This window comes from Apteryx rowi, unplaced genomic scaffold (genome assembly GCF_003343035.1).
Source record: "Apteryx rowi isolate R43461 unplaced genomic scaffold, aptRow1 scaffold_35, whole genome shotgun sequence".
NCBI classification, from domain to species: Eukaryota; Metazoa; Chordata; class Aves; order Apterygiformes; family Apterygidae; genus Apteryx; species Apteryx rowi.
This window is the reverse complement of record NW_020449974.1, coordinates 739,934-764,538: the sequence shown is the minus strand read 5'-3', so window position 1 is coordinate 764,538 and position 24,605 is coordinate 739,934. Positions and strand designations below refer to the sequence as shown.

The following is a 24,605-nucleotide window of genomic DNA, read 5'->3' as shown; positions in this document are numbered from 1 at the left end:
TCCCACCTGGATATCCACCTACCAAGAAGGATGTGGAGGCACCAGAGATGCTTCAGGGAAGACCCATTAAGCATGACCAAAGACTTCAAAACCAAACCTTATCATAAAAGATTTAGGACAGCTTAGGTTAAGGTGGAGTTAACCATAGTCTGCAATTAGTAGCACCAGAGAAACAAACCTGCCAGGTGCAGATCCTTAGTCCAGCAGATGAAAGTAGAACAGTATCTTATAGCAGCAAGTGAAGGTAGATAAATTCACCCCAGAATAATGTGCTTATTTTGTAGCATTGAGGATAATGAAACACCAGCGCAGTTTCCTGAGATTCATCCCTGAGCCTATATCACAGTAACCTTACATTGGYTGGATGTGTCTCAGAAAGATTTGTCCTAAGACAAATGGGATCTAACCCAGGGTAGCTGATCTGTTACACACTGTTGGACCAAATGAACCCAGGTTTAAGGGCTAACAGAAGGGACTTCTGGGATGTCTGTTTACACTGGTGTGGTGGAAGACACGGAGTTTTGGGTGTCTAAAGGCTATGGGAACTTCTGAGCAACAAAACAGCTGGAGGAGTCAGAAGACTGTACAAAGCCATTGTTCTCATTTCAGACCCTGACAGAGCCGCATATCAAGTCATAGGAAAGTGGCACGGTATAGTACTGTGCAGGTCAACAGCACCTTTGATCTGAGGATTGTAAAGCCCTTTCAAGATACCAGTTTGTTAAACCTCACAACACTCCTGTGAGGTAGGTATTACCCCCCATTTTACAGATGGGGGAACTGAGGCACAGAGAAATGCAATGGCTTGGTCAAGGCCATTAGGAAAGCCAATGGCACAAGCAGGAGGTCTTCCTGCTCTTGTTCCTGGCTTGTGGCTCCTTCCCCTTTTGGACAGCAGAGTGTTAGCAGCTCACAAAGCCACTGCTGGGCTTGTCCCAGGAGCAGGGGACATGCAATGTTTCTGGAGGGCTCCTGAGCCCCTCAAAAGCACCCTGGTAACCAGCCACCACCAGCACTGCAGACATTAAACCATTTCCCAGATGGGTGCTCCTTGCAGGTACAGTCCCAGGATTGCCACTGTTTTCTTTTTTTTTCAGTCAGAAAGGAGGCAAAAAGGCATCTGAGAACTTGGTCCTTCATGCAAAAGTCCCAGCACTGTCTAGCACAGTTCAAACTGGAAACCACTTCTTTTCTTTCATTGCAAATGGCTCCGGAAACAATGCCCAGCATTGAACTCTGGTGGCAATGGGTGGTGGAGGGTCTCACCAGGACTGAAGGAGAAGGAGGAGGTAGCTAGAAGGATATTACACAGCTTCTGCTGGCACTGTTGTCAGCTTTTTCTTCAGTGTTGGATGCTCACTTGACMCCAAGTCACCCCATCCCAGCTCATGTGCAATGTCGGTAAGAAACCAAGGCTGGAGGATAAATTGGCAGGGAAGCAATGCCAGGAGCGGTGGTGGAGCCTCCATCATGGTAACCCCACCACCAGTCCATCCCAACCCTTAGTTACAACACGGTACCAATTTCCCCTCTCCTCCCCTCCCTAACCCCCCACTACTGTTTTTGTGCTGAATACGCATACTGTCTTATAAAAATAGTCCTCTGGTACCAAAATACAAACATAACAAGAGAGGAATAAAAGACCCCTGTCGCCAGCAGCAGTGCAAATCAGGAGAGCCAGCTCAGGAAGGATGGGCTTAAGGTGTCCTTGGTTTGTCATTTCTTCAAGGGGAATGAGGTTGATTGGACTTTGATGGTTGGGACTGGCCTAGGAGCAAAAAGAGCAAGAAGACAACTCATTATAATGAGGGCAGAGAGACCAAGCATCCACCACCTGCACTACAATCATCCATCCACAGCTCAAGGAGCACAGCCCAACAGCTATCTCTGAGACCAGAGGAGATGCAACCTGGGGCTGTTCCAGGTCACTCCAGCATCATGCAGGCAGCCTACTCAGCTTGGATTGCTTTGGTGCTAGGCTTTARGTCTAAACCTACACTTTCTTACTTCCCTTATTTCCCTTTTCTAGGTAGCAGAAATGAATAACACTGGTCCCAGCCTAGTGTTTAACCAGAGGCCATCCCCCTACAAGCAATCTCGTTCCCAGCAAAGGCACTGTCCTGCGTGGTGTCTGGGACTCACCTTTGAGGAGGCATCGGCCTGTAGGAAGGAAAGACAAACAGCATGTCACAAGCCATCCCTTCACTCATCTGTCCCCAACAACTCGCTGACAGCCCCCTCTGCACTCTGGAGGGGGAGACCCCATGCATCTGCTGAAATGTGGCACCTCCCTTAAGCCCACTGGACTCCACAAGGCCTGAAGGCCATTACCTGACCTTGGTCACATTACCCCCAGCCCTCTGACATAGGTGATTCCCCCAAAACTGCATGCAAGGACGCCCAAAGCCTTAAAGGCCTTTTTCCCAGCTCTCTCAGACTTGGTAGGCAGTAGGGCACAGACCCACACACCCCAGTACCCAAATCATTCCGCTTGCTCCTCAGCAGCCCAGCCTGGACGCATTAGCCATGTCAGGGAGGAACAGGAGAAATTCAGGTAACCATGCAGACACCGCAGGGTGAGGGAACAAGGGGCAGACCAGAGCACACCGCACTCTGCATCCAGATGACATTTGGGATGTCCCCCCCAAGATGTGACCCACAACACCCCCCACACTGTCTGCTTGTGGGACCCCAGCCATGGTGGGAGGCAGCTCAGCTCCTCCTCTCTTGACTTACTTGAACGGCCTCGTGGGGTGGCTCATGGTGCTTGTACCTGATGCCTTGAAGTTGGTAGGAGGGACCATGACCAGTAGGGTCCGTCCATGTGCAGGAGACAGCTCTTTAGCCAAGAGCGGACTTCCAGGCAGCGGCCGACGGGGGGGCAGGTGCTTTGGGACAACCTGGGATCAAAAAGCACATGGGGAGAGAGAACATCCTTAGAGAAACATCCGATAACCTCCTACAACCCTCTCTCTCCTGCCACAGAGCTGAAATGCTTCAAAGTATAAAACAACACGTTGCCAATACCCAAACTACCTTAAAACTCTCTCATTATCTAATGGATTTTCTTCACTGTTGCAAGAGACCTGTCTCTTAGGGTGGCATGACAGCTCCTTAATAGTGCCCAGCAACTCCACAGAAGAGCCGTAGGTGCCCACATCTCTAAGGTTCCCAGAGGCAAGGCTGGGAGGGGATGCACACTTTCTGTGCGCACACAAGCCCTCAGCACTGTAGGGCCATGAGCCACCAAATGGTGTCATCTAAAAGGATCACATCCAGGACATCTGGAAGGAAAAACTAAGCTTCTGGTGCTGGAGCTAAAACAAAAAAATCACAGACAGGCCAGAGGACCCTCTGCTTTTATGTGGGGTGTCTGAGTACCAAGAGCCAAGCTGTGCTGGCTGGATGTTTAATTGTGCTGAATTTGTGGCAAGCAGTTATTCTGCAGGAACTGGGGGGCAGCCAAAGCCAGGGAATTCTTCTGGGGAAACATGGCCAGCCAGCAAAGCTCACCAGTGGAGTCCTCACAGGACTGCAAGGAAGCGGTTTCTTTGGAGGTGGCAGCTTAGCGTGAGAGACAACCGTTTTGGTGGGGATGGCAGGCGATTTGCTGACTGGGGGAGGTGGCCTAGCAGGCTTGTGGTCTCTTGGAGGCTGAGGGACGGAACGTGGAGTCGGGCGAAGTGGGTGGACGATGTTGATGGGCTGGGAGCCGTTCCGGTGAGCCCTGGGTTTGTGGGGGAATGCAGCCCGCGTTGCCTGCAGGGAAGAGAAACGCAAAAGCACAGAGAAAAACATTAGGTGCTTTTTCCTGGGTGCTGGAAAGCAGAAGTTCCTTCATGGTCTGGGTACTAGGGAGTCACAGGAGGAGGAGAGGGTATTTATTCCACTTCCTGGGACTGACCTTTCACCATCCTGCCCCAAAATGAACACAGAGAGCACATGGAGAGGAGCAAGGTACCAGGGGAGGGCTCAGGAGACCTAGAGCAGAGACAGTTCTGGTCAATCCATCCCAGATTTCCATCAGACTGACCAATTGCTGAGATGGGAGAAATCATCCTTTCTGCCCTGCTCTCAGCCACTGCAGCCATGCTCAAAAAAACATTGCTCTGTCTTCCTAAATTCTGCTCTCTGCATATCTATCCCAAGGCTACCAGAGCTGTAAAAAACAACAGTAAACCATCTGCCTTCCTGGAGACTCAGTGAAAAGCTTTCAGTGGGATCACAGAGCCCCTGCTAAGCTTTGCCATGGTGACGTGGCAATTTCCCTGCACAGGGTCTTGGCAGAGGTGAAATCTGGCCTTCACCGGGGTCTTTCTGAGCAAGCAGAGCTCAGAAGACTCCCTTTTGGCAGGGAACGTGCCAGGATGGATACTATGGCCCAAAGGCAGAGCTAAAGGGGACACCGTAAGGGGCTTTGCATTCCATTTGGGAGTGCGCAGGTTTTATTTGTTCTGCATTACAAATGGCTGGGAGCCTTCCTTCCACAGGTGGGCAAACTCAGGGTATGGCCACACTGCACATGCCGAGCCATGCTGGGACGTCCACACGGCACATCGCAGCTCAGAGCCTGGAGGCAATGCAGTTGGCATCAATATTGCCCAGATCCTGACTCGGAGAAGTTAGTCGTCCGGGTCCAGCACTGCAACCTACCCAGCAGTGCCACCTCTGAAAGCCACCCTGGGGTCAGGGTTGCCTATGCCAGTTTGTGCCACGTCTCGTTCATACTCAGAGGGCACAGCAGGAGTGTTTGCACTGGGGAACAAGAGCAAAGCAAACGGTGCACTGCGAACTCATACCTTAACTTAGGGCTACTGACTTTCACCCCCAACCCCGGTGCGCTTTTGCTAGACTCAGCCCTGTGTAATGCAAGGCAGAACACACCCCTGCAGTCACAACCCTAAGGAAAACCAGGTGAAAAGTCGTCCTTTGACCAAATGTTGCCCAAACAACTGAATCCTGCACATCATAGGTGAGTACACAGCTGGCTGGGGGTTGGTACCACCATAAAGACACACAGAACTGAGAGACCCTTATCCTCAATCTGCAGCTTCTGAGCCTCAGTCACCCTGAAAGCCACCAGCAAAGCAGCTTTTGTGCCTGAGCTGCAGTCACAGGTGTGGCGACCCTAGGCCACCTGGCCTGAAAGTCTCTTTGCTTGCAGCATAGACACGTGCAAAGCAGCACAGAGTACCAGTTGCTAGCTCAGTTGCTAGAGAGAGATGAGATCACCCACAATTATCAGTCCACAAAAAGGAAAGCAAATCTGGAAGGTGAGTTATCACTTACTTTATTAGTGTGGCTGGAAGTGGAAATGTCCCGTAAGGTGAAAGCAGCTTTGGAACGGCCACTGTTTGCCTTCCGATTGACAGCTTTGTTCCTGCCCAGGATCGCAAACATAAATCACAGATGATAAAATAAAGCAACCATCTTTGCCACAGCTGCCTCCCAAAATAGTGCACATCAGAGATATCATGTCTCCATTAATGGACAGGCAAATGTCTTGCAGTGCTAGGTTAGCGAGAGCTGTAAGTCTGCTTTGAAATAATGAGAGTATGGTGGCATTTTTGAAGTTGCTTGTGATATAAAAAGAGGAAGCTTATTTGTTCCTGAGCTTTTTTCTCAAATACTTGCAGGGGCTCTGAGATATATGTGTCTGCACCTGTGCTGGGGAAACAGGGGGTGGGGGGAAGGAAATAATGAGAATATCTAAATGCAGAGCTCATCTACAGCCATTCCAGCTCTTGCAGTCTGCTAGGAACAGATGGCAAGCTGGCTCCTCTGTACCAGGCCACCTTCCTCATTGCTCTCTGGGGTCATGCCGTCCCTGACAGATCATTCCTGTCCTCTGCTCGTGAAGGAGCTGAAAGCTTCAGACCATCCCTGGGAAAAGTTCTTTGGATCTCAAACCACGTCTAAGCTCCTCCATAAACACTCAGGATGTCAGTAAGTGAACCAATGCTGTCAGATTCATTTGTGCTCGGATGTGACCCTATTTTTTCTGTGACAAGGGAACCCAGAAGCAGAACAGGGCAGATTTCACACCAGAGCCTGCAGCTCCAGACACCACAGACACAAGACAGTCTGCATCACGTCCCACAGACCAGGACTCATTACCTGCAAACTTGAAAAGAATGCTTGGAAAGGACTGAACAGCTACAGCCCCTGTGATCTCAAATCCAAGTATGTTGTCCCAATTCACCATTTGCAGGGTACCGAAACATTTGCTTTACAGGTTAACCAGTGGATTAGACCCGGAATGGACACGTATGGCTTGTCAGCACAAGTGCATGAAGCCAGCTGAGACCAGCTGCGCTTCCATTGCRGTTAGACAGCTCAGGGTTCAAGGTAACATGTCCCTGCTATCCTCAAACAGGGTGGGGTCCTTGCACTGTGTTCTTCCATATTTCTGTCCCAGGAGGGCTTTGGAGCTTTGCCATGGCACCATGGGAGTGTAAGTGGACTTCTAACCTGGCCCCAAGGTGACTTGCTTTGGTAATACCTCCTCCGAGGACTGGAACTACCAGAAGCACAGGATCCTCTGACATCTTCCAGAAGCCAGATCTCAACACTGTAAGACCTCGCATTTCTCCCGAGTATCTCATGACCCCAGACAACGGAGAGCTAGCTGCTGTGTCTGTAACTTCCCTGAGTTCATACCAGATTGAAACAGGCCCTGCGCACCCCTTCCATTTCCCCACAACCACTCTCACCAAGCTGCATTCTGCCAGTGGAAAGAAAACAAGGTTTCAGGGTCTCAATGGGTCCTCAAGAGAGGAGGGATTCAGGACGTATCACTCACCTGTATGTCTCATGGCTCCTCCTCATCTCCTTTATCCATTTATTCAGGAGCGAGTTCTCCCGCCGGTACCAAAAGTAGATGCTCATTGCCAAGGCCGGGAGGAAGAGCAGGAAGATGAGCAGAAGTGTTATTAGGATGGCTTCGTGATCTAGCAGAGAAAGCACAAAGATGAGCACAAGGCTGGGAGGGCTGTCAGCCTGAGCGTTTGCCTCAACACTGGCTAACTTCAGAGCACGGCTCAGCTCTGCAGTGCAGCTCAATGCAAAGAGCAATCCCTTCTGCCTGCTCCTTGCCACCTAGGCTAGAGACATCACTGCTGAGCACACCTTCAAAAAAGGGGAAGTAAACACCTCTGCCCAGTGGCCCCTGGTAGCAATGGGCAGCCACCAAACGACTGGAGCTGCAAGTCTGCCTGATCATGCCAGACCCAGCACATCTGGCAACAAAGCTGTTGACAGCGTTATCTCTTCATCTCCCTGTCTTTGTGGCATTGCTCCAGCCCCACCAGTGTCCCAAGGCACTGGCCGCTCCCCCAACCACCTCAGCCACTTGCATCACGCTGACGAGAAGCCAGGACTCACTGTCACGCTGCACAGGGCCGCTGTCCACACTGCCACCCAAGCCTGGCTTCTCGCAGTACGGGGGAGCCCAGCCGGCATTGCAGTGGCAATTCTTGTTGCTGTTGCAGACCTATGGGAAAAGGATGGTCGGAGACCATGAGGGGCAATGGCACATATGGAAACAATGATCCATACAGCAGGAATGAGATCAGATGGCCAATGGGAGGAATCTGGGCTGGAGACGCAGAAGGAACTTAACCCCTGCCAATATCCATCTCTTGAACATCACTTGGATCATGTCTATGTTGCTTTCAAAGCTGCAATTGCAATGTATGGAGACATTTTTTTGCTGACACATTTATTTCCCTGCTCTTTGCAGAAACCTTTAAAGGCAAGTATCTTGTACCCTTCAGTTTTCACACCACCTGACTTAACGAGCCCAACACCCTTAATACCTCTTGGGAGGCCAGAAGTTTGTTAGACATTGTGTCTTCCCCTTGGAGTCCTTCCCAGTAATTCATACCTTTCATAAAGCAGAGAATACAGACCTGAAGCCTTAACAATGCTGAGCAGGATGCAAGGGTAAATTTGGGTGTCCTGCCTAGGACCTCCTTATATATAATCCCACTGTGATTTTCTGCAGCAGTTTGTTGTTGCCTTATATGACAAAGCCTGAGTTCACGACCTAAGGAATCCTTGTCTGCAGAGGTCAAATCTTTGTAGCCTTTAAGCTTTGGACAATAGTGACTCTTTCTATTCTCTGAATCACTTCCCTGTTTTTCTGCAGTCCCAGTAGTGTTTTCGAGTATTGCTTTGCTCTCAGAAGGAACAGGCACCTGCTCTGAGCTCTGAACGCTCTCCAGTTCAGAGAAAATACTGATTCAAATTTTGCAGATGGTCCTCACATCAAGAACAATCTTCTCCAACTTGGACACAAAGATCTCAGCTCAGTCTCACCCACAGCTGACATGAACGTGAGAGTTATGAAAAGCAGGTGCCTGCTGCATTGCAAGACTCATCCCTGTGGGAGATGTTTGGTTTTGCTTAAGAATCTGAGCTCATCTCAGGACCCTGCTGTAGGTCTCAGATAGTAACTCACCCCATGGCCGTTGCACTGGGAAACACACTTTTCCAGCTCAAAAAGGGAGGCATTCTGGCACCGGCGATCTTTGCAAACCTGAGAGAGATCCAAGAAGCCAAGGTTAGAGAAAGGCCTGAGAGGGGGAACAGTGATCTTCTGGCTTCACAGATAGGAGTCTTCTGAAATGACACTGTCCGCTGGAAAATGTAGGTTGGTTAAATCATATTATTCCAGATCAATGCATTGATTTCACTCCAATTTTCAGCATAGCCCAGGAAACCTCTGCCATGCTCAGTCCATGCCAGTCCACCAGAACAACAGCCAACACAGCTCCCACCTCCCTCCCCTGACAACCCACCTGGCAGCTCCTGGAGAAGACATTTCCCATCTGCCCCTAACAGGCAGGCAGAAGCCAAAAAAGCCTACTTTGGCTCTTCAAAAATGGGCATCCTTTCTCATGAAAATGTCAATGTTTTGGCCTTTCATCCTAAACTGGGATGAAAATTTCCCAATTAAAGTGCCAAATAGCAAAGACTGTATCTCCCTAGCCAGCTCTGTCTGGCCTGCATCCCTGCTAACATGCCATCTACAAAGCCTCTGCCATTTCTCAGATGAACTGACCCCTCTCTAAAGTATTGAGGGATGCAGGGACTGTAAAAGAGACTAATGCTTAGCTAGCAGCATCTACTTGGAACTATCCTCTTGATTCCTAACACAATTTTCCCTTGGGAAACAGTTTATTCATTGACAAACTGCCTGGAATTTACCAGTAAGTTTATATGCGAGAGGAACATTTTGGACCCAGACTCACAAGCCCACCACAGCTGTAGCATCCCTGTTTACCCCAGCTTAGGTTAGAGCACGCAGCCCAGCTGAGGGCACACAGGCCTCTTCTCTGCTTATGGGCACCTCCAACACATCCTCCTGGAGGAAGCATCATCCATCAAGTCCTGAGGCAGGCACTTATCTTGCTGAGGATGCTCTACTTTGCATTAAATAGCTAAATAAGCACTGAGACAAAGGAGGGATTCAGTTGCCCACACATAGGCATCTGGTACTATCTAGAAATGCCTCGGCTGAGAACTCCTCATGAGGGTTCATCTCCCAAGACAGAAGAGGGAATTGAACCTGGGTTCCCACACTCCAGGTGCAGCTCCATTCCCAGGGACCTGCTGCATGCCTCCACCTTTGGGAAACAAGGATGTCATCTCCTTTGCCTTTCCTACCCATGCCCGGTGGGAAATATTCCCAAGAAAACAGTCCAGAAAACAAGATGAAACTCATAGGGAGTTTAATTTCAATTGAAAAGGAAGAAAATTGCTTGGATCCAATCAGGACTGATATTATTTGTAATTATTGTTTCTTGTTTCCCTACTGAACTGGTAAATCAGTGGTTTGTACTGTCATTGCCAAAGACTTTCCCCCAAAACACTTGTCCTCCTACCAGCAGGGACCTCTGATTTGGGGATGTCTGCAAGCGTAGGTAAAACCACCTCCTGTAGCCCTGCTGTCGCGCAGTGAAGCTGGAGCTGGGACAAGAGGCTGAGAAGCCGATCTCCCCTGTGCTGCCAGCCCACCCTCAGACCCCAAACCTAGCAAGAGGCACTCACCATCCCATCTCCGCATTTTGTCCCCGTCATCACCAGCCCAGGGTCCGAGAGGTCTTCCTCGTCATCCTTTGCAGTGTACATGTACGTGCCCCGGCACTTCACTTCCCGCCCATTAAATCGGATGGTGGTGTCGATGGAGACGGTGTTGGTCCCCTGGGGTTTCTTGGCCGAGCTCTGGCACTGGATCTTGCCACACATAGCGTCTCTAGGAGGAGAGGCACAGCCGTGAGGGATGGGGCCTGCCCGCTGCATCCTGCCCCTTCCCAYGGAGCTGAGGTGAGGGCTGGAGACGTGGTAGGAGATGTGGCTACCGGGCGCACGGAGCTGCGTTTTACAGCAAGGCTCCTGGTATCCCAGCCCTGTCCCAGGTGGCTGACCCCTTGTCTCATACATGCCATATGGCCCCAGGAAAGCTGCTCCCGGCTTCACGGCACACCGCTAAGGGGCACTGCACACTCAACACCCTGTTATCCCATGCCCCTGTGCCTGCTGGCTCACTCTCCTCTGAATTTATCGCCGTGGGAGGTTGTGAGGGCAGAGTCTCAGCAGGTTCAGAAAGGGCTTTGACAAATTCATGGACAGCATAGAGAGATGCTGAAGGAACAGACCGGGATGTCCCCTCTAACATCCCAGTGGATGCTGGGGAGCACAGGGGAAAGRACTGCTGATGCATTCCCTAAATAGCATCTCCCACTGCCACTGTCCTTGTTGATTTTCCCTTTGGGCCAGGATGGGAGGTGATGCTTGGTGGAACAATCTCCCAGCAGATGAGAACTGAGCCCAGGAAGGACCTGGCAGCTTTCCAGGTTCAAAATGGAGCTGGCCCGAGGCTTGAAGCTGGGACTTTGGGGTACAGTCCTGGCATCCCCGGTGGGGGGGGGTGAACATTGGGGAGCTGTGGGTGCAGGAGGAGGAGGAGATGGGGCACCTGCAGGTGTCTGTGTTGCACTCACCTCTTTTCACATTTCACATAGCGCCCTTGGCTGTCTTTGCCACAGTTGCCATAGGTGTTGCCGGCCATATTCACGTCCTGGAAACAGGCATCAGGGGCTGGCCAGGCACCTGCAGGGAGGAAAAAAAAGATCCAGTATAACCAGTGGTCCAGAAAAGTAGCCAGGAGGAAGAGGGTAGAAATACTGAAACCAGGAACAGTGCTCATGCAGAAAACACCGTGCAAGGTCTCCTGGAGCACCACTGCTGTAGGTGTGAGGCTGAAGAACAGCACAATAGGGGTGAACTCCCTTTGCTCTGGGGGCTTGTGGAGGATTTCAGCCCCGGGGGAGACTTTCCCCACCGCTGCCTGCTGCAGCTCTCCTGCAGAGGGGCATAGAGCAGCACTGGCCCCAGAAGGTGGCAGCGTCGCTGCGCAAACGGGGACAGGGAGAGCTGTGCGCGCTGTATGGGGTGGGAGCAGTGAAAGGTGCATGTACGTGGCGCACGAGCAGGGCATCAAGCGCATGTACGTGGGGACTCTGCAGTGTGTACACAAGCCGTACGCAGTATGTGAGCATATGCTGCGTGTGGCCCTATGTAGCATAAGGGCCCTGTGCAGCACGGGACCGTAAGCAGGGTGGGGACATAAGCAGCATACGAGCCCTAATGCAGCCTACCGGCCATATGCAGAGTGGGGGCCATAGGCAGCGTGTGGCTGTACGCAGCRTGGAGGCCATACGCAGCACATGAACCGTATCACCTATGGGCCGTATGCAGCATTGGAGCCATATGTAGCACAGGTGCTGTATGCAGCGTGGAGGCCATATGCAGCACGGAAGCAGTATGCAGCGCAGGGGTCATATGCAGCGTGTGGCTGTGTGCAGTGGGGGGGCCATACACAGCATGGAAGGCGTATGAAGTGTAGGGGCTATATGCAGCATATGGGCTGTATGCAGCACGTGGATGGGATGTGCACAGCGCAGGACCGAGCACGTGTGAATGTGCCCACACCGTGCCCACACCATGCCCACAACCCTGCCAGCCCCACTGATGCAGACTCCCAGCCCTGGATGGAGACAGCACACACCATCCATCCACCATCCTCCAGCCTTGTGGGCAGGGGACACGGGGACCCCGGTCCTTCCCCAAGCGCAGACACAGCGTTGAGACCCGACGTGGCTCCTGCTCCAGGGAAGGGCCGCGAGGAGGCAGGGTTTGGGGTCTGGCACGCTTACCCGGTCCCCAGAGCTGGACGCATTGCTGGTGGTGGGTCATGCACATGCCGTTGTTGCAGTAAGCCTCACCATAGGCACAGGAGGAGCCGTCCAGCAGGTAGACATTGGCTGGGCAGTAAGGTGAAGCACCCGTGCAGTACTCCGGGAGGTCACAAGATCCCGCTGCTTCCCTGCAGATGGTCCCAGCCACCTTTAGCTACCGGAGGAGGAGAGAGAAGTATCAGTACCGAACGGCAGTAAACATGCGAAGCCAGGACTGACACTGCCTCCCAGCACAGCCCAGGGTCAGCAGCCATGAATCTAGTTCCCTGTGGGACTAGAAGGGATTCCCAAGGTGGATCCCTATGTAAAGCCAGATTCCTGGGGCTGGACCCCAGCCACAGGAGCAGCCAGCAGAGAATCCCCAGAGAATGCGTGTTCATGGATAAACCTTCCCATTTGGCCCTGGAGGTGTTGAACTCAGGGCCTGAGGAGGCACGTGCACAGCGTGAGTCCCAGGGGGACGGTGGGAGCTGTATTCCCCTCCTCGGTCCCAGGAACCCACACCTCACAGGCGGGAGGACATGCGGGGAAAGGAGGCGCGAGTTACCCTGCAGCTCTGGCAGCAGTCGCCGTGGGCACACTGGGCCCCCATCTTCAGCGTGCAGTTGTGCGCGTTGCAGCATGGGTTGGTGCATTCCTGCGCAGAGAGGAGACACCGCTGCAGTCAGCGAGCCCGTCCCTTCCCCTTCCCCAGCCGAGCCCCACCGCTCCCTCTGGCTCCTTCACCAAAAACAGCATTATTCTCCTCAGTTTGCTAAAGGGGAAACTGAGGCACGGGGGAGTGAGGAAGAAATGAGCACATGGGGCAAAGTCAAGAAGAGAGCCAGGCCCAAGCTAACAGGATTTAGGAATGCAGGACTGGAAAGGGCCCTTGGGATGGAGTCCCCAGTGGGGACTTCCCTAAGGTCCCGTGACCAGTAAACCCATTCTCGTTGGAAATAAGCCTCTCCGCATGGGATGCCCCCCTCCTGCCTGCCTGGCTCCCTGCAAGCAGCTGAGCCAAGCTGCAAAAGCCTCCTTAGAAAAGAGATGCAGTGCCTGGGACCGTACCTCCACCTCCCCACAGTCACAGTCTTCTCCGTCTTCCAGAAAGCCATTGCCACATTTCCGGCCAACCACCAAGTCCTTGGTGTCAGGCAAGTTGAAGAGACACATGCCGCCTCCCTTCTGGAAGTAGTTCTCCAGCTGCCTCTTGCTGCAGGAGCTGAACACACGAGGGAAGGGATGTCTGTGCAGGGGAGAGATGGGGAGAGATGGGAACCAGGGCAATCAGGACTAGGAAAAGATGGAAAAATCGCAAACAGAGCTTGGAAATAGGAACACGAGAAAACTAGCACAAATCCTTCCAAATGCCAGAGTAGAAGCCACCATCAGCCAGATGTATTGATGCTGCTAACATCCCCCACCCCAAACCCACACAGCCGAGCATCAGACAGGAACAACCAAGGAAAACTACACCAAATTCAAGCATTTTCCAGAATGGGATTGGCTGGATAAGCAGGGCTGCTATATGCCACCCCACAGAGCATCAGACATCCAGCAGGAAACCTCTTGGAGACCCCCACGGTCTGAAGCCCAAAAGCCTGAAGTTTGGAGCCATTCAAACTGCGGCCACAGGTACAGCCCCGCTCCAAATGTGGCAATACTGGAAAACAGGGCCTTTCCCATGGGAAAAGAACAAATTGCCATGGTTTTCTTTTTCAAAGATTTTTTTTAGTAGGAAAAATATGAGCACATGAAAATTAGCATGTTGGTCTTCCTATAGGCTTAGGTATATAATCTTACGGAAAGCCTTGGGATTATATACCCATAGCTCCGAGGATCTGCGACATGGACCTGGTGTCCCCACGCTGCTGCAGCCCCAAGCCAAAGACAAGCGTACGGCTGCCCTATTCCCAGCTGGGACACGTCGGGGGGGGGACACCCAAGCCTGCAGACCCACACGCAGAGTCTTCGCGGTCTGGATGTGCCCTCCAGGCTCTGCTGGGTCGGTGCAGGGGTTGCTGGTGCAGGCATCACCTCCATGCCTACGTCCGGGATGACGCAGATCCCCTCCACCCTCCACCGGCAAGGTGGGTCTCTCTGTTTGAGTGACTATTTGCCCAGGGTGTCTGCTATATATTGACTTGGTGATGGGAAATACCCATTCGGGACTATTTAAATACCACCAAGACAGACAAAAATCCTTTCAAAAAAGAAAGAAAAAAGAAAAAGAAACACAAAGAAATGGCTGTATTAAATAATTAACAAGGTTTGAGCAACAATTAAAAAAAAGCACACACTACATATACGGACATTTCTCTAACAGCCCAACTGATCTTTCATCTAAGCAGTTAGCTGTACAGAAACCAGTGATTTTTTTTTGAGAACAGTTCTTCCTTAATTTTGCACAAGTTTGTGAGGCTTTTTTCATGATGCATTAAAAAAAGGAGGAAGAAGATGGTAAAAATGTATGCGCTGCTCTCTGTTTCAGTGTTGTTTTTGCTTCCTCATATTGCTGAAAAAAAATTTCTTTGAGATTAGGACATCCTATTTCTGACATAAGTCAGAGGATTTTTTCTGAAGTAATTTTGAAGTCTGGGGGAAATCTCTTGAGCTGTAGGAAGAAGGTAGGTGCATACAAGCTATTGGAGAGCGAGCAAGTAAATAAGCCCACAAATTGGTACATGAGCATACAAACAGGGACAGTCTAAAGATAGTTCAAAATGCGTTTCCCACCCTTGTGGGGAAAAAACATTTTAGCAAAATAAATTTTTTAAGAAATATTTGGACTGAAAAGCACATTATCCATTTGAAAATGGAGCCAGGCTGTTCACATGCCACTTCTTTCCCCAGCCAGTCTCTCGGGGCCAGGTGGCATCTCCCATCACCCTGCAGGGTTCATCTTCTCCAGGAGGAGAAGCAAGGCATTGCAGGGAGATGTCTAGCCAGAAAGCTTGGCCTGCAGAGGTGAGCGAAGGCACAGCACAGCTGAACTACAGCATGTGGTATACTGCTTTCTTCCAAGGTATCCAACTCAAATGGATGAGGGCAGGAAAATTTGGGTTTTCCATACTTAAATAAATAAATACACAGCTACATCTTCCTGGAAAGCAGGCGCTTTTCCCCATCAGAAGCCACCTAAACAGAGAATAAACCCTGTTCTAACAGCCATGAGACCCAAATCTGTCACAGAGAACGGATTAGGTACTAATTAGGCTCACTCTGGGGCTGGCCGGGCAGTTCCCTACAGCGAAACAGAATTGTGATTATTGACTGTTATTTATTAACTCACAGACCAGGTGGGTTCAAAGAACAGGGAATAAATCACTGCTCTTCTGCAATGCAGGGAAATTTGGGACAACCAAATCATCAGGAGCCAGAAAACCTGATGGGGGAATGGCCTTGGAAGGGGAAGTGGTGCCAATTAGATAAATTTCATACAGCTCTGAGCTGAATTAAGGGGTAAAAGTAAAGAAAAGCAAACTGGGCAGGAGGGCGGGATGCTGGAGAGCATGAGAGTTAATTACTGCTCGTCTGGAGCATCCTGCATCAGGACTCAGTGAGGCTGGCTTGAGGGAACGTGAGCTCATCCCACCTTAGCCCTGCAATGCGGTGCTTCCCCACCACCACAGCCGCATCCTGGCTGCGGACTCCTTCATCCTCCTGGATTACAAGTGAATAATAATTTCACCAGGGTGAAGGTTAGCACAGGAAAAGGCCCTGGCTTCCCCAGCAGTGTCCGCCTGCACAATATCCCACGGTACCAAAAGTGAAGCGGCAAAGCAGCACTGCTGGCGAGAAACAGGCCACGTAATGCGCCAACCCGATGAAATCCCTTCGCCTCCGTCCCTGGCTCTTCCTAGGGCTGGGGCTGCTCAAGGAGCGGGCTGGAAACCAAACGCTGCCTTCCTCTGTCCTCCCTGCCTCCCTCGTCCTCTCCTAGCTGCTCTGCTGCCCTTCGGAGACCTCCAGCGTGGTCCATTCCTCCCGAGCAAGGTAGGAGTTCACAGAGATGTTTTCTTTTCTCTGCATGTCTTGCCAGGGAGGGATGAGAATTGCCCGCTCCCCTTGACCTCTGCCTGCTCTGGAGAAGCAGAACATGCAGGGCAAGCAAGGAGGAAGGCAACCAGCCAGCTTCCCCTTTGCGATGTGGAGCCACACCACAAAAGAGCATCTGCAGGACAGGTCCCCCCTCTCTGCTCCCCAGCCTGCACATCCGGAAATGGCATCTGGAATTTGCTCAGGGGCTCGAGGCCATGTTCCCCATGTCCCGTCCCCGCCGTCGCCCCGTCTCTTACCCAGTAGCCGCTGCCATGACACACCCGCCTTGCTCAGGAGTGGCCTCCAAGCAGCAGCCCTGGCTGTCGTGGCTCATGCCGAAATTGTGGCCGATTTCGTGGGCCATAGTGGCGGCTGCTCCGACGGGCTGCTCCGAGTGGTCCTGTGCAGGGATTTGGGGGGGGGGGGGCTGCGTCAGAAAGGCAGCCAGGGAGCAGAGAGGGGTGACCGCCCCACAGCGGGGACAGGGCTGGGGTGGGAGCGCGAGGCAGAGGGACCATAGCACTCCTGGGTTCACAGGTGGATCCCACAGGAGGGAGGGAGGGAGGGAGGGAGAAAGGCTCACTGCGGAAGCAGGGTTTGGCCCCCCGAAAACCCACATGGAGCTACCCCCGCAAGTGTCAGCAGTTTTGCTCTGCGACCAGCTTGGTAGCAGGAGGGCAGGACCCTGACCAAGCTAGGAACAGGCCTGAAGAGCTCAGAGGACAAAAGAAGAGGCACTGATGGATGTCTGGGAAGATCCACTGCTGGAGCCAACTACTGAAAACCCTGAGGCCTCAGAGGCACATGACCTGGAGACCACAAACCACAGTACCCCACACCACTATCCTGCCCAGGGCCCCCAGGGTCACCAGGGCTGCTGTCACCCCACAAGGGAGCAAGAAGAAAAGCAAAATCAGAGGGCACAAGCAGGGAATAAGCAGGAAATGTTCAATACGAGGGTCCAGAAGCAACTTCCAATTCAAGAGATTCAAGAGGACGCTGCTGCTAGCTCAAACTGGAGGGTGCACATGGGTCAAAAGAGCTTTATACTGGCCCTTTCCTCACCCTCCTCCTAATTACATGGCCAACATCTGAGAGGGATAAGGGACTACAAGCATCTCTGGTGCAACCCAAGAGGGCTGGTCCTCTATGCCACCAAACAAGATGGGGTGGTAACGGGGTCCCCAACCCGGGAAGATCAGCAGACTCCCACGCCTCCCTTACCACGCTGACGCCTCCAGAGTTTTCTGGGCTGCACATCCCCTCCAGCGGCGCCATGCCGATGGTCGTCCCCCTGAATGTCTTCCCGCTGTCCAGACGTATACCGGAAAGGAGAGCGGATAGGCAATTAGTGCCTCCAAACAGGGCAGTTAGCACCCCTGGGGGCACTGGGATCCGCAGAGACCCCGGGCTGGGCTGGAAGCTCCCTGCCCCGCCGACCCCAGGTCCACAAGGGTGCTCACGTCAGCAGCTGGGCGTTGTCATGCTTCTTTCGAGACCTCAGCGTCTTCCTCCACTGCAGGAAGGACCAGAGCGTGGCGTTGGCATCACTGGTCACGGTGCATTGGTCCCGCTCTGTCCACACCTCCAGGCCGATCAGGGCCACCTTGATATTCAGCGACCTGTAAAACTGCAGGAAGGGGACAGGGATGGAAGGGGCAGGGACTGGCATTTATAGCACTTCCTTATGCTCCCCCACCCCACCACAGTGCCCTGGTCTTCAGGATCCAGTGAGCAAAAAGCACTGTTTCAGCTAGTGGATCCCCATGCTTTCCCCGGATGACTCAGGGACACACTTGTCCCAAATCCACCTGCAAACATGAGCTCTACACGCAAAAGTGTGGGCACATTAGCCAGTGATGGCGGCATAGAAAGCTACCACCCATTAGTTGACAACAGCTTACGCACCTCCTGTGCACACCTAAGCCTGTCCCAGCTGTGTGTTGAGGCTGCTGGCTTTAATCATGGTCACTAAGGTTACAGCAGCACGTGTACCTCGGCCAGGCAAAGAGCTGGCACTCACTTCACTGTCACAGCTCAGCTGATGGGTGGCAACCCATTTTCCACCATGCTTATGACCACCATCCTAGCATCAGTGATGTAGGGACAAGCCCTGAGGGTTGCCAAAGGGGTGGCCCTGAGCTCAAGTGTTTTCCCATGCACTGGGAATGACAAAATGGACGGACTGGTCCCTCTCCCCAGCCCTTACCTTGTCCACATAGTTCGCAATCTCCACAATGCGCTGCTTGGTGTGGCCCAGGTTGAGATTCTGGTTCCTGAACTGCAAAGAGATGAGCCCAGGGAAGGGGGTTGCTACCCAAGTTTGATGCTTTCAACCCTGTCTTCCCCCTCACGCCAGGCTGCAGGGGGACTGGTGGTGCAGAGGACAGGATAAGAGGGACTGGCACTGGCCGATGCTGTGCAGTGGGAGAGCTGAAACCACCGGAGACCTGTCATTTCACTAGTGATTTTGCAGTGCTGCTGATGCTGTTAAGCTACAGCAGCATGTCTCACACGTGCGCGATGGAAGCAGGGGGAGGACACCCAGGGCTATCAGCATGTGACAATATGTGATTTCAGGTGACCCTGGGAAAAACAGAGCCTCCAAGTGAGGCCTAGAGGCAAAATGAGCTGGCACATCCACACTGAGTCCTGCCCTGTGCTGGACACGTGCTAGACATGCTGCACCCATGAAGCTTGGAAAGCAGAGCCATTAACAGTGCTGCTGAYGGTTATCAGCAACCTGCTGGAGATTGCCAGATGAAGAGCGGAGAGGGAGACAGAGAGGGGTCCTGCCTTATCTGCAAAGGACCGTGTTTCTGCTCCTCTGGAGCTTACCAGTGTGTGATCAGCAACGATGAAGAGCTCCATGTATTTCATGGTCCTCCAGGCATCTCTCTTCACCTGCAAGACAGGCAACAAGGCTCACAGGAGGGAAGCAGCAGGCAGCCTGGGGCCCAGAGGCATGGGCCACTGGGTATCTTAGGTTCCTCAGACATAGCAGTCCTGCCCAGGAAGGATGGTTAAGGGCAGAAACTGAGGCTTGAGAAGACAAGGAAAATTTGGGCAGCTATGGTGCAATTCCCAACCTCATCCCAGGGCCCCAAGGCCAGTTCCCTGGTCAGGATTCACTGAGATGCTGCATTCAAACACGTCTGCTGGCTCTCACCCCATATCATCCAGCACCAGTCCCYCACCCACATCTCCTAGGGGTTCCCGTTTAGATCTCCTGCCCAAGCACAACCCACATGACCTAGTACCACCCAGGGCAGCAGAAGACATTTAGCAGGGACATGGAGGGACCCAATCCCAGCCCTCTGACCCTCCTGCGAGAGAAGGACCCAGGGATTTACCCGGTAATGCACTGGCTTGAAGAAGCGAGCAATATCGGCTATGCTGCTGCCAAAGTCGTCGCCGTGGCCACAGGTCCCACCTTTGATGGGCAAGTGTTCTGCTCGGTAGATGATGTGATGCCCTGGCTCTGGGGTTCCCAGGGGTTTCAGGTAATAGCTGTCATTGCTGTTCACTACAATCAGGCCCCTGGCAACGAAGAGGAGAGCAAGCCCCGAATGGCTCCTGTTGCTCTTTCACTCCTGCTCCCCCAGCCCTCGCTGAGGCCTCACAAACTGACTGCACCTCAGGTTGGTTGGTACCCAGGGTGGCGGCACGGAAAAGAGACAGGTGCCCCCGTGAATGCAACCCTACGAGCTAGCGTACCCTCAGCATTAAAACCTCTACGCTTGTAAGATCACTTGAATGTGACATTGCCTCTATCAGCTTGGATCGTGGCTGCATCTTTTCTTCTCCATTTCCCCCACTGAGCTGGGAAATGCCGCCCTTGTCCTGCAGCAGGACAGCTGCAGAGCCCTGTGAGTGCAAAGGGGACTTCCGTGGGGTATTTCCAAACCCTTCCTCAGAGAGCGAGTGAGACACCAGCAGGAAAAGAGCCCCTTAGTTTACAGCCCCTGAGTTTACAGCAAAGCTCGGTTCCGAAGCATCCACCGTGGGGTACAGGGTCTCACCACCTCCGGAGCCAGATTACATCGAGCACCCTGTGCGCACCGAGCATCCCGCGGAGAAATGCCAGGCAAGCAGCCAGCCAGGGGACCTCCTCTGCATGCTGGAAGCCACAGGACTCCTGGAGCTGTAACTGCAGCTTGTTCAGTGATTAAAACCCTGCAGGTTTCCCTTTTCAGTGACGGGCTCGGTCTTTGGGGATGGGATTTCTAGGCCAAGCCGGGCCACGTGGAAGGAGTTCAAGAGTGCCAGGAGATCGTCTCTGTTCACCTGGCTCACCATCACCCCAAACTTTGTGCAGGGAGACCTCCTTGGAGCCCAAGGGAGGCAACCAGGATTCAGATCCCACTGTTGCTCCTCCATCCTGCACCCAGGGTCAAGGCAAAGAATCAGGGAAGGAAAGCGACAGCAAAATCAGTCACACGAACCATCTAGCGCTCACCGAGTGCTGAGCGGTCCCTGATGCAAGGAAGGGATGAAGTCAGGCTTGTTGGATGTGCTGCCTTCGCTTGAACTTTCAGGACTTTCCTTGCTCCTTTTGGTGCCAGGGGATTTATCAGAAGGGGATAACTGGAAAGAAGGGGGCTGCCGGATCCAGCCCTCCACCTGCCCATGGCCACGCGTTCCCTTCGGCTCGCGAGAACAGCAGCCCAGTAGCCGGGAGCTTCCCACTTGGTGTCACAAGCCTCCCCGTCCCATGCTCGCTCCCTACCTTATTCCTGAGCAGGTGCTGAGGACAACCCAGGAGCTCCGGTACCCCCGGACGTGTCCATGGTAGTAGCAATGGTCCTGGGAGAAAGGCAATGGAGACTATCCGTTAGAAACCTTCAGGCAGAGCCAAACAGCGTCCGTTCCCTCTGCTCTCCCGAACCAGGGGGCAGAGGCCTCCCTTGCCCCCTCCATAAACGCCTCGCAATACCCTGAGCTGGGCAGAGCCGCACGCCTTGTCCTAGAGGCCACCCGACTCCCATCTCTGAGCATTTTACAGCCAGGCGAGCGGTGTTGTTCTGCACTGGGGAAAGGGAGGGACGGAGCCAGGGTGCTGTCTCCTCCGGCAGTTCAACCCGGGACACGGACAACCCCTTCACCGGGCTGCGCGCGCTGGAAGGGAGACAAATAGCCGGAACGGGGGGGACGGCAGGGAAAGCAAGGGATGCTTGAGGCCTGCTGAGCAACAGGACGGGGCAGGGGAGGCGAGAGCAGCCCCGGCACAGGCGCTGCCCTCCGCGCTCTGTGTTTATTTCCCTAGGTGCTGTATGTCGGCCAAGAGACACAGGCAGCCGCGTGCTGCTCGCATTCCTCCCGCGGCATGCGTCGGGGATGCTGCCAGGGAAAACATGTCACCCCCCCTCCCGGTGAGGTTTTGTCTTCAACCTGGATCGTTTTACAGCGCGGGTTTGACACGCAGCCTCTCCGACGCCACGGAGGGGACAGGGAGTTGCAACACGGCAGGACGGGGCCCCTTTGATTTTGCTTTTGCTGCTGCAGAAAACGCAAGGCGCATCCAGTAGACCTTGATCTACCCATCTCCTTGGCCCGAAAACCTACAGGCAAAGGAGGGCTGAGACACAGGTCTGGAGCGTTCAGCCATCCCTGGTCCCTCYGGCATTCACACCAAGCAGGTTTCTAGACTCTCAACTGTCAGTCCTCCCCCGCAGCCATCACCCGGGGCGGAAGCGAAAGCAAGAGCCTGGCTGCCAGGACACCTGGGCCCCACTGCTGCTGCTAAACCGGTCCAGGGGTGGCAGACTTTGCACATGCTTTAAGTCTACAGTGATGCTCAAGCGTGGTTTCTGGAGAGGACCTGAGGCGAGCCGAGCTGCCCCATCCTCAGCAAAGGAAGGAGCATATGGTGCTGAGTACCGAGAAGATGGTCTACCTGCAAAAAGCAGCTATAATTACTGCTGATCAGTGGCTTTGGGGGCCAGAGGTAAAACAGAGGAAGGGAGATGTGTCCCCAGCATCACCTAATATGGCACCTCTCTGGGAAAGAAGCCACCGGGGGACAAGCAAGTTTTCTCCCCTGCTTCCTCCCTGAGGAAGCTGCAGAGCTGCCGCAGGATCCTGCCGCGCCAGCCCRGCCTGGCCCCCTCCTGCCCCACAGCATCAGCCCTGCAGCTGCAGCGCGTCCAGGCACCAGCCCACCCCAGGAAACGCGGCGTCTCTGCCTTCCCGGCAAGCCCCAGGCTGCCCCGGCATGATGCAGAGGTGGGTTGTGCTCCGAAAGCCCCAAGAGCCTGCCCAGCCCTGCTGAGCTGGGTCTGAGCCCACACTGGTGCACCGAGCGTGCCCGGGCTCTGCACTGGTAGGGTCTGTTCAGCGCCTGTCAGCCTGCTAACAAACCTGGGCCTCGAGAGAGCTTGGACCTACGCGACTTGCCGGATCAGAGCAGGGGATAAAAGCTGGGCTCCCCAGCGAGACGCCTGCCCTCTCCGAGCACCCTTCTCCCCCATGAGGCAACTCAGCCAGCTTGAAATACCCATGCGATGGAGCTCTGGAGGAAGGAGATGGGGAAGGAGAGGTATAAGTCACCAGACTCGCAGTGATTTTGGTGGAGCTCTTCTGATTTGCGCCTCCTGAGACGACACTCCTAAGCAAACGCCGTCTAGCGCACCAGCTCTCTGACCACTGGGCAATACGACCTCCTCGAGCATCTCTGCCCATCACCAGGGACAAGAGGGGCATCCAAGGCACCCCAAAAAAAACGTTATTTCCCTCCTTCTAAGAATAGGGATATGAGACATGCAGCGGCTTCTGGGCCCCACAGAGGARGAAGCGGCAAACGCGCTGCAGAGGAAGGAAACGCTTCAACAGGCAGGTTTCAGGAGCAGGGAACAACGCATGGGGCGAAGGCAGCCCCGGCCCTGCCTGACACCACCCTCCYCCGGCACCCACCGTGTAGTTAGGAGCGACCGTCACGGGCTGCCCGTCCTCAGCGTAGTGCGTCTCAGTGTAGTCTGGTGACAGCAGCCTGCGGAGAGAGAAAGGAGAAGGGTGAGGACCGCCTGGGCTGCTCCTGGCATCCGGCTGGGGACTGGTGGCTGGGGGACACACGGGGTCAAGCAAGCCTCTGTACCCTGGACCATGAGCAGTGATGCTCCAGGATGGCCCCGTGGTGCCCCAGCGGTCCTGGGGCAACATCTGCATGGACAGATGTGCCAACCTAGGATGCATCCCAAGGCAGCGTTTGCACCACTCCTCCTGCCGGCGCATCTCTCCCCACCTTCCCCAGCCGCCGCGACGCTGGGCCGGGCCGGATGCACGGTCCCCCTTCGCTGCCCCCCCTCCTTGCAGGCGGTCCTCGCGGACCGCAGAGCTTCCCGGCCAAGCAGGTGCCGAAGCGTCCCTCCTCCGGGAAAGCGGAGCCGGCAGCTCGGCTGCCAGCGCTGCGTCAGCACTGGGCCGCCGACCAGCGGCGCCGCGGCCTGCTCCGAGCCACGCGCACGGGGCTGGGAGAACAGCCGCCCTGCCAACAGCCCCCTCCCGAAACAGCGCTGCGCCGTTCACRCCGCGTAGCGCAGCGGCGCGCTCGCACCCATGCCAGCCCGCTCCTGCACGGATGCGGGCATCGAGGCAGGAGGCTGGCCTCAAGGAAAGGCAAACTGAGGCAGGGGAAACCTGCCCTCCRCCTTTACTGAGCACAGGGGGACCCAGACCTGGCAGCACCGTGTTGCCCAAATCCTCCCTATGTCGGCACTGTGCGTTGCAGCAGGGCTGCAAGACGTAAGAAGGCTGCCAAACCCCCTCTTTCTCCTAGTTCCCTCCATTTCCCATGTCCCGACAGGGACAGGGACAGGCTGGCCAGCACGGACTGCAGTCCCGTTGGCTCCTGGGTGACCCTAAATGGAGTAGAGCAGCAAGGAGAACCGGCACTTGGCCCACCACATGGTCCCAGCGCCCCAGGTTCAAGCAAGGAGACATGCACAGAGGATGAGTCACGACCTCCCACTCCTTTCCAGAGTCCCCTTCGCCTTCTGCACCCCCTCTGTGTGCTGGAGCTCTCCGGCCCGTGCTCAGACAACGCGCCGGAGATGCCAGTGCGGGCCCAGATGTGACGGCAGAGGTCGGGGCATCTGCCACGGAGCAGACAGCCAGGGGGAAAAGGGGAGATGCCTCCASCCGTGGGAAAGGCCGGGCTGGGCCCCCTCTTTGCATCTCAGCAAGGAAGGGGCTGTCTGGAGTTTCAACAGCATTGCTGGCCAGGCAGGATTTGGCAAGGATGCCAGGGAGGAGATCACATGAAGGCCCACCACCGGCCATCAGAGGGCCCGGACACGGCCCAGAGCATGGCGGACACCTTGC

General features: G+C 54.2%; 1 protein-coding gene across 4 annotated transcripts in view; it reads right to left on the bottom strand.

Annotated features, from left to right (window-relative positions):
• Positions 1-579: 579 nt before the first annotated feature.
• The window catches only part of ADAM33 (ADAM metallopeptidase domain 33), a 46,554-nt gene continuing 22,528 nt past the window's right edge, over positions 580-24,605 (bottom strand). For 3 of the 4 annotated variants that reach the window (XM_026072721.1, XM_026072724.1, XM_026072723.1), the window contains 22 exons: positions 23,199-23,274; positions 21,016-21,092; positions 20,746-20,838; positions 19,640-19,826; positions 19,125-19,190; positions 18,496-18,567; positions 17,750-17,916; positions 17,511-17,595; positions 16,544-16,686; positions 13,314-13,491; positions 12,811-12,900; positions 12,222-12,417; positions 11,007-11,115; positions 10,054-10,258; positions 8,462-8,539; positions 7,384-7,492; positions 6,803-6,950; positions 5,290-5,380; positions 3,514-3,759; positions 2,737-2,900; positions 2,143-2,160; positions 580-1,768 (listed from right to left, as the gene is read on the bottom strand). In XM_026072721.1, coding sequence (XP_025928506.1) covers positions 1,717-1,768; positions 2,143-2,160; positions 2,737-2,900; positions 3,514-3,759; positions 5,290-5,380; positions 6,803-6,950; positions 7,384-7,492; positions 8,462-8,539; positions 10,054-10,258; positions 11,007-11,115; positions 12,222-12,417; positions 12,811-12,900; positions 13,314-13,491; positions 16,544-16,686; positions 17,511-17,595; positions 17,750-17,916; positions 18,496-18,567; positions 19,125-19,190; positions 19,640-19,826; positions 20,746-20,838; positions 21,016-21,092; positions 23,199-23,274 — 2,650 coding nt within the window. In that variant the 3' untranslated portion in view covers positions 580-1,716. The remainder of the gene's footprint in view (positions 1,769-2,142; positions 2,161-2,736; positions 2,901-3,513; positions 3,760-5,289; positions 5,381-6,802; positions 6,951-7,383; positions 7,493-8,461; positions 8,540-10,053; positions 10,259-11,006; positions 11,116-12,221; positions 12,418-12,810; positions 12,901-13,313; positions 13,492-16,543; positions 16,687-17,510; positions 17,596-17,749; positions 17,917-18,495; positions 18,568-19,124; positions 19,191-19,639; positions 19,827-20,745; positions 20,839-21,015; positions 21,093-23,198; positions 23,275-24,605) is intronic. The other variant, XM_026072722.1, reaches the window with a different exon arrangement.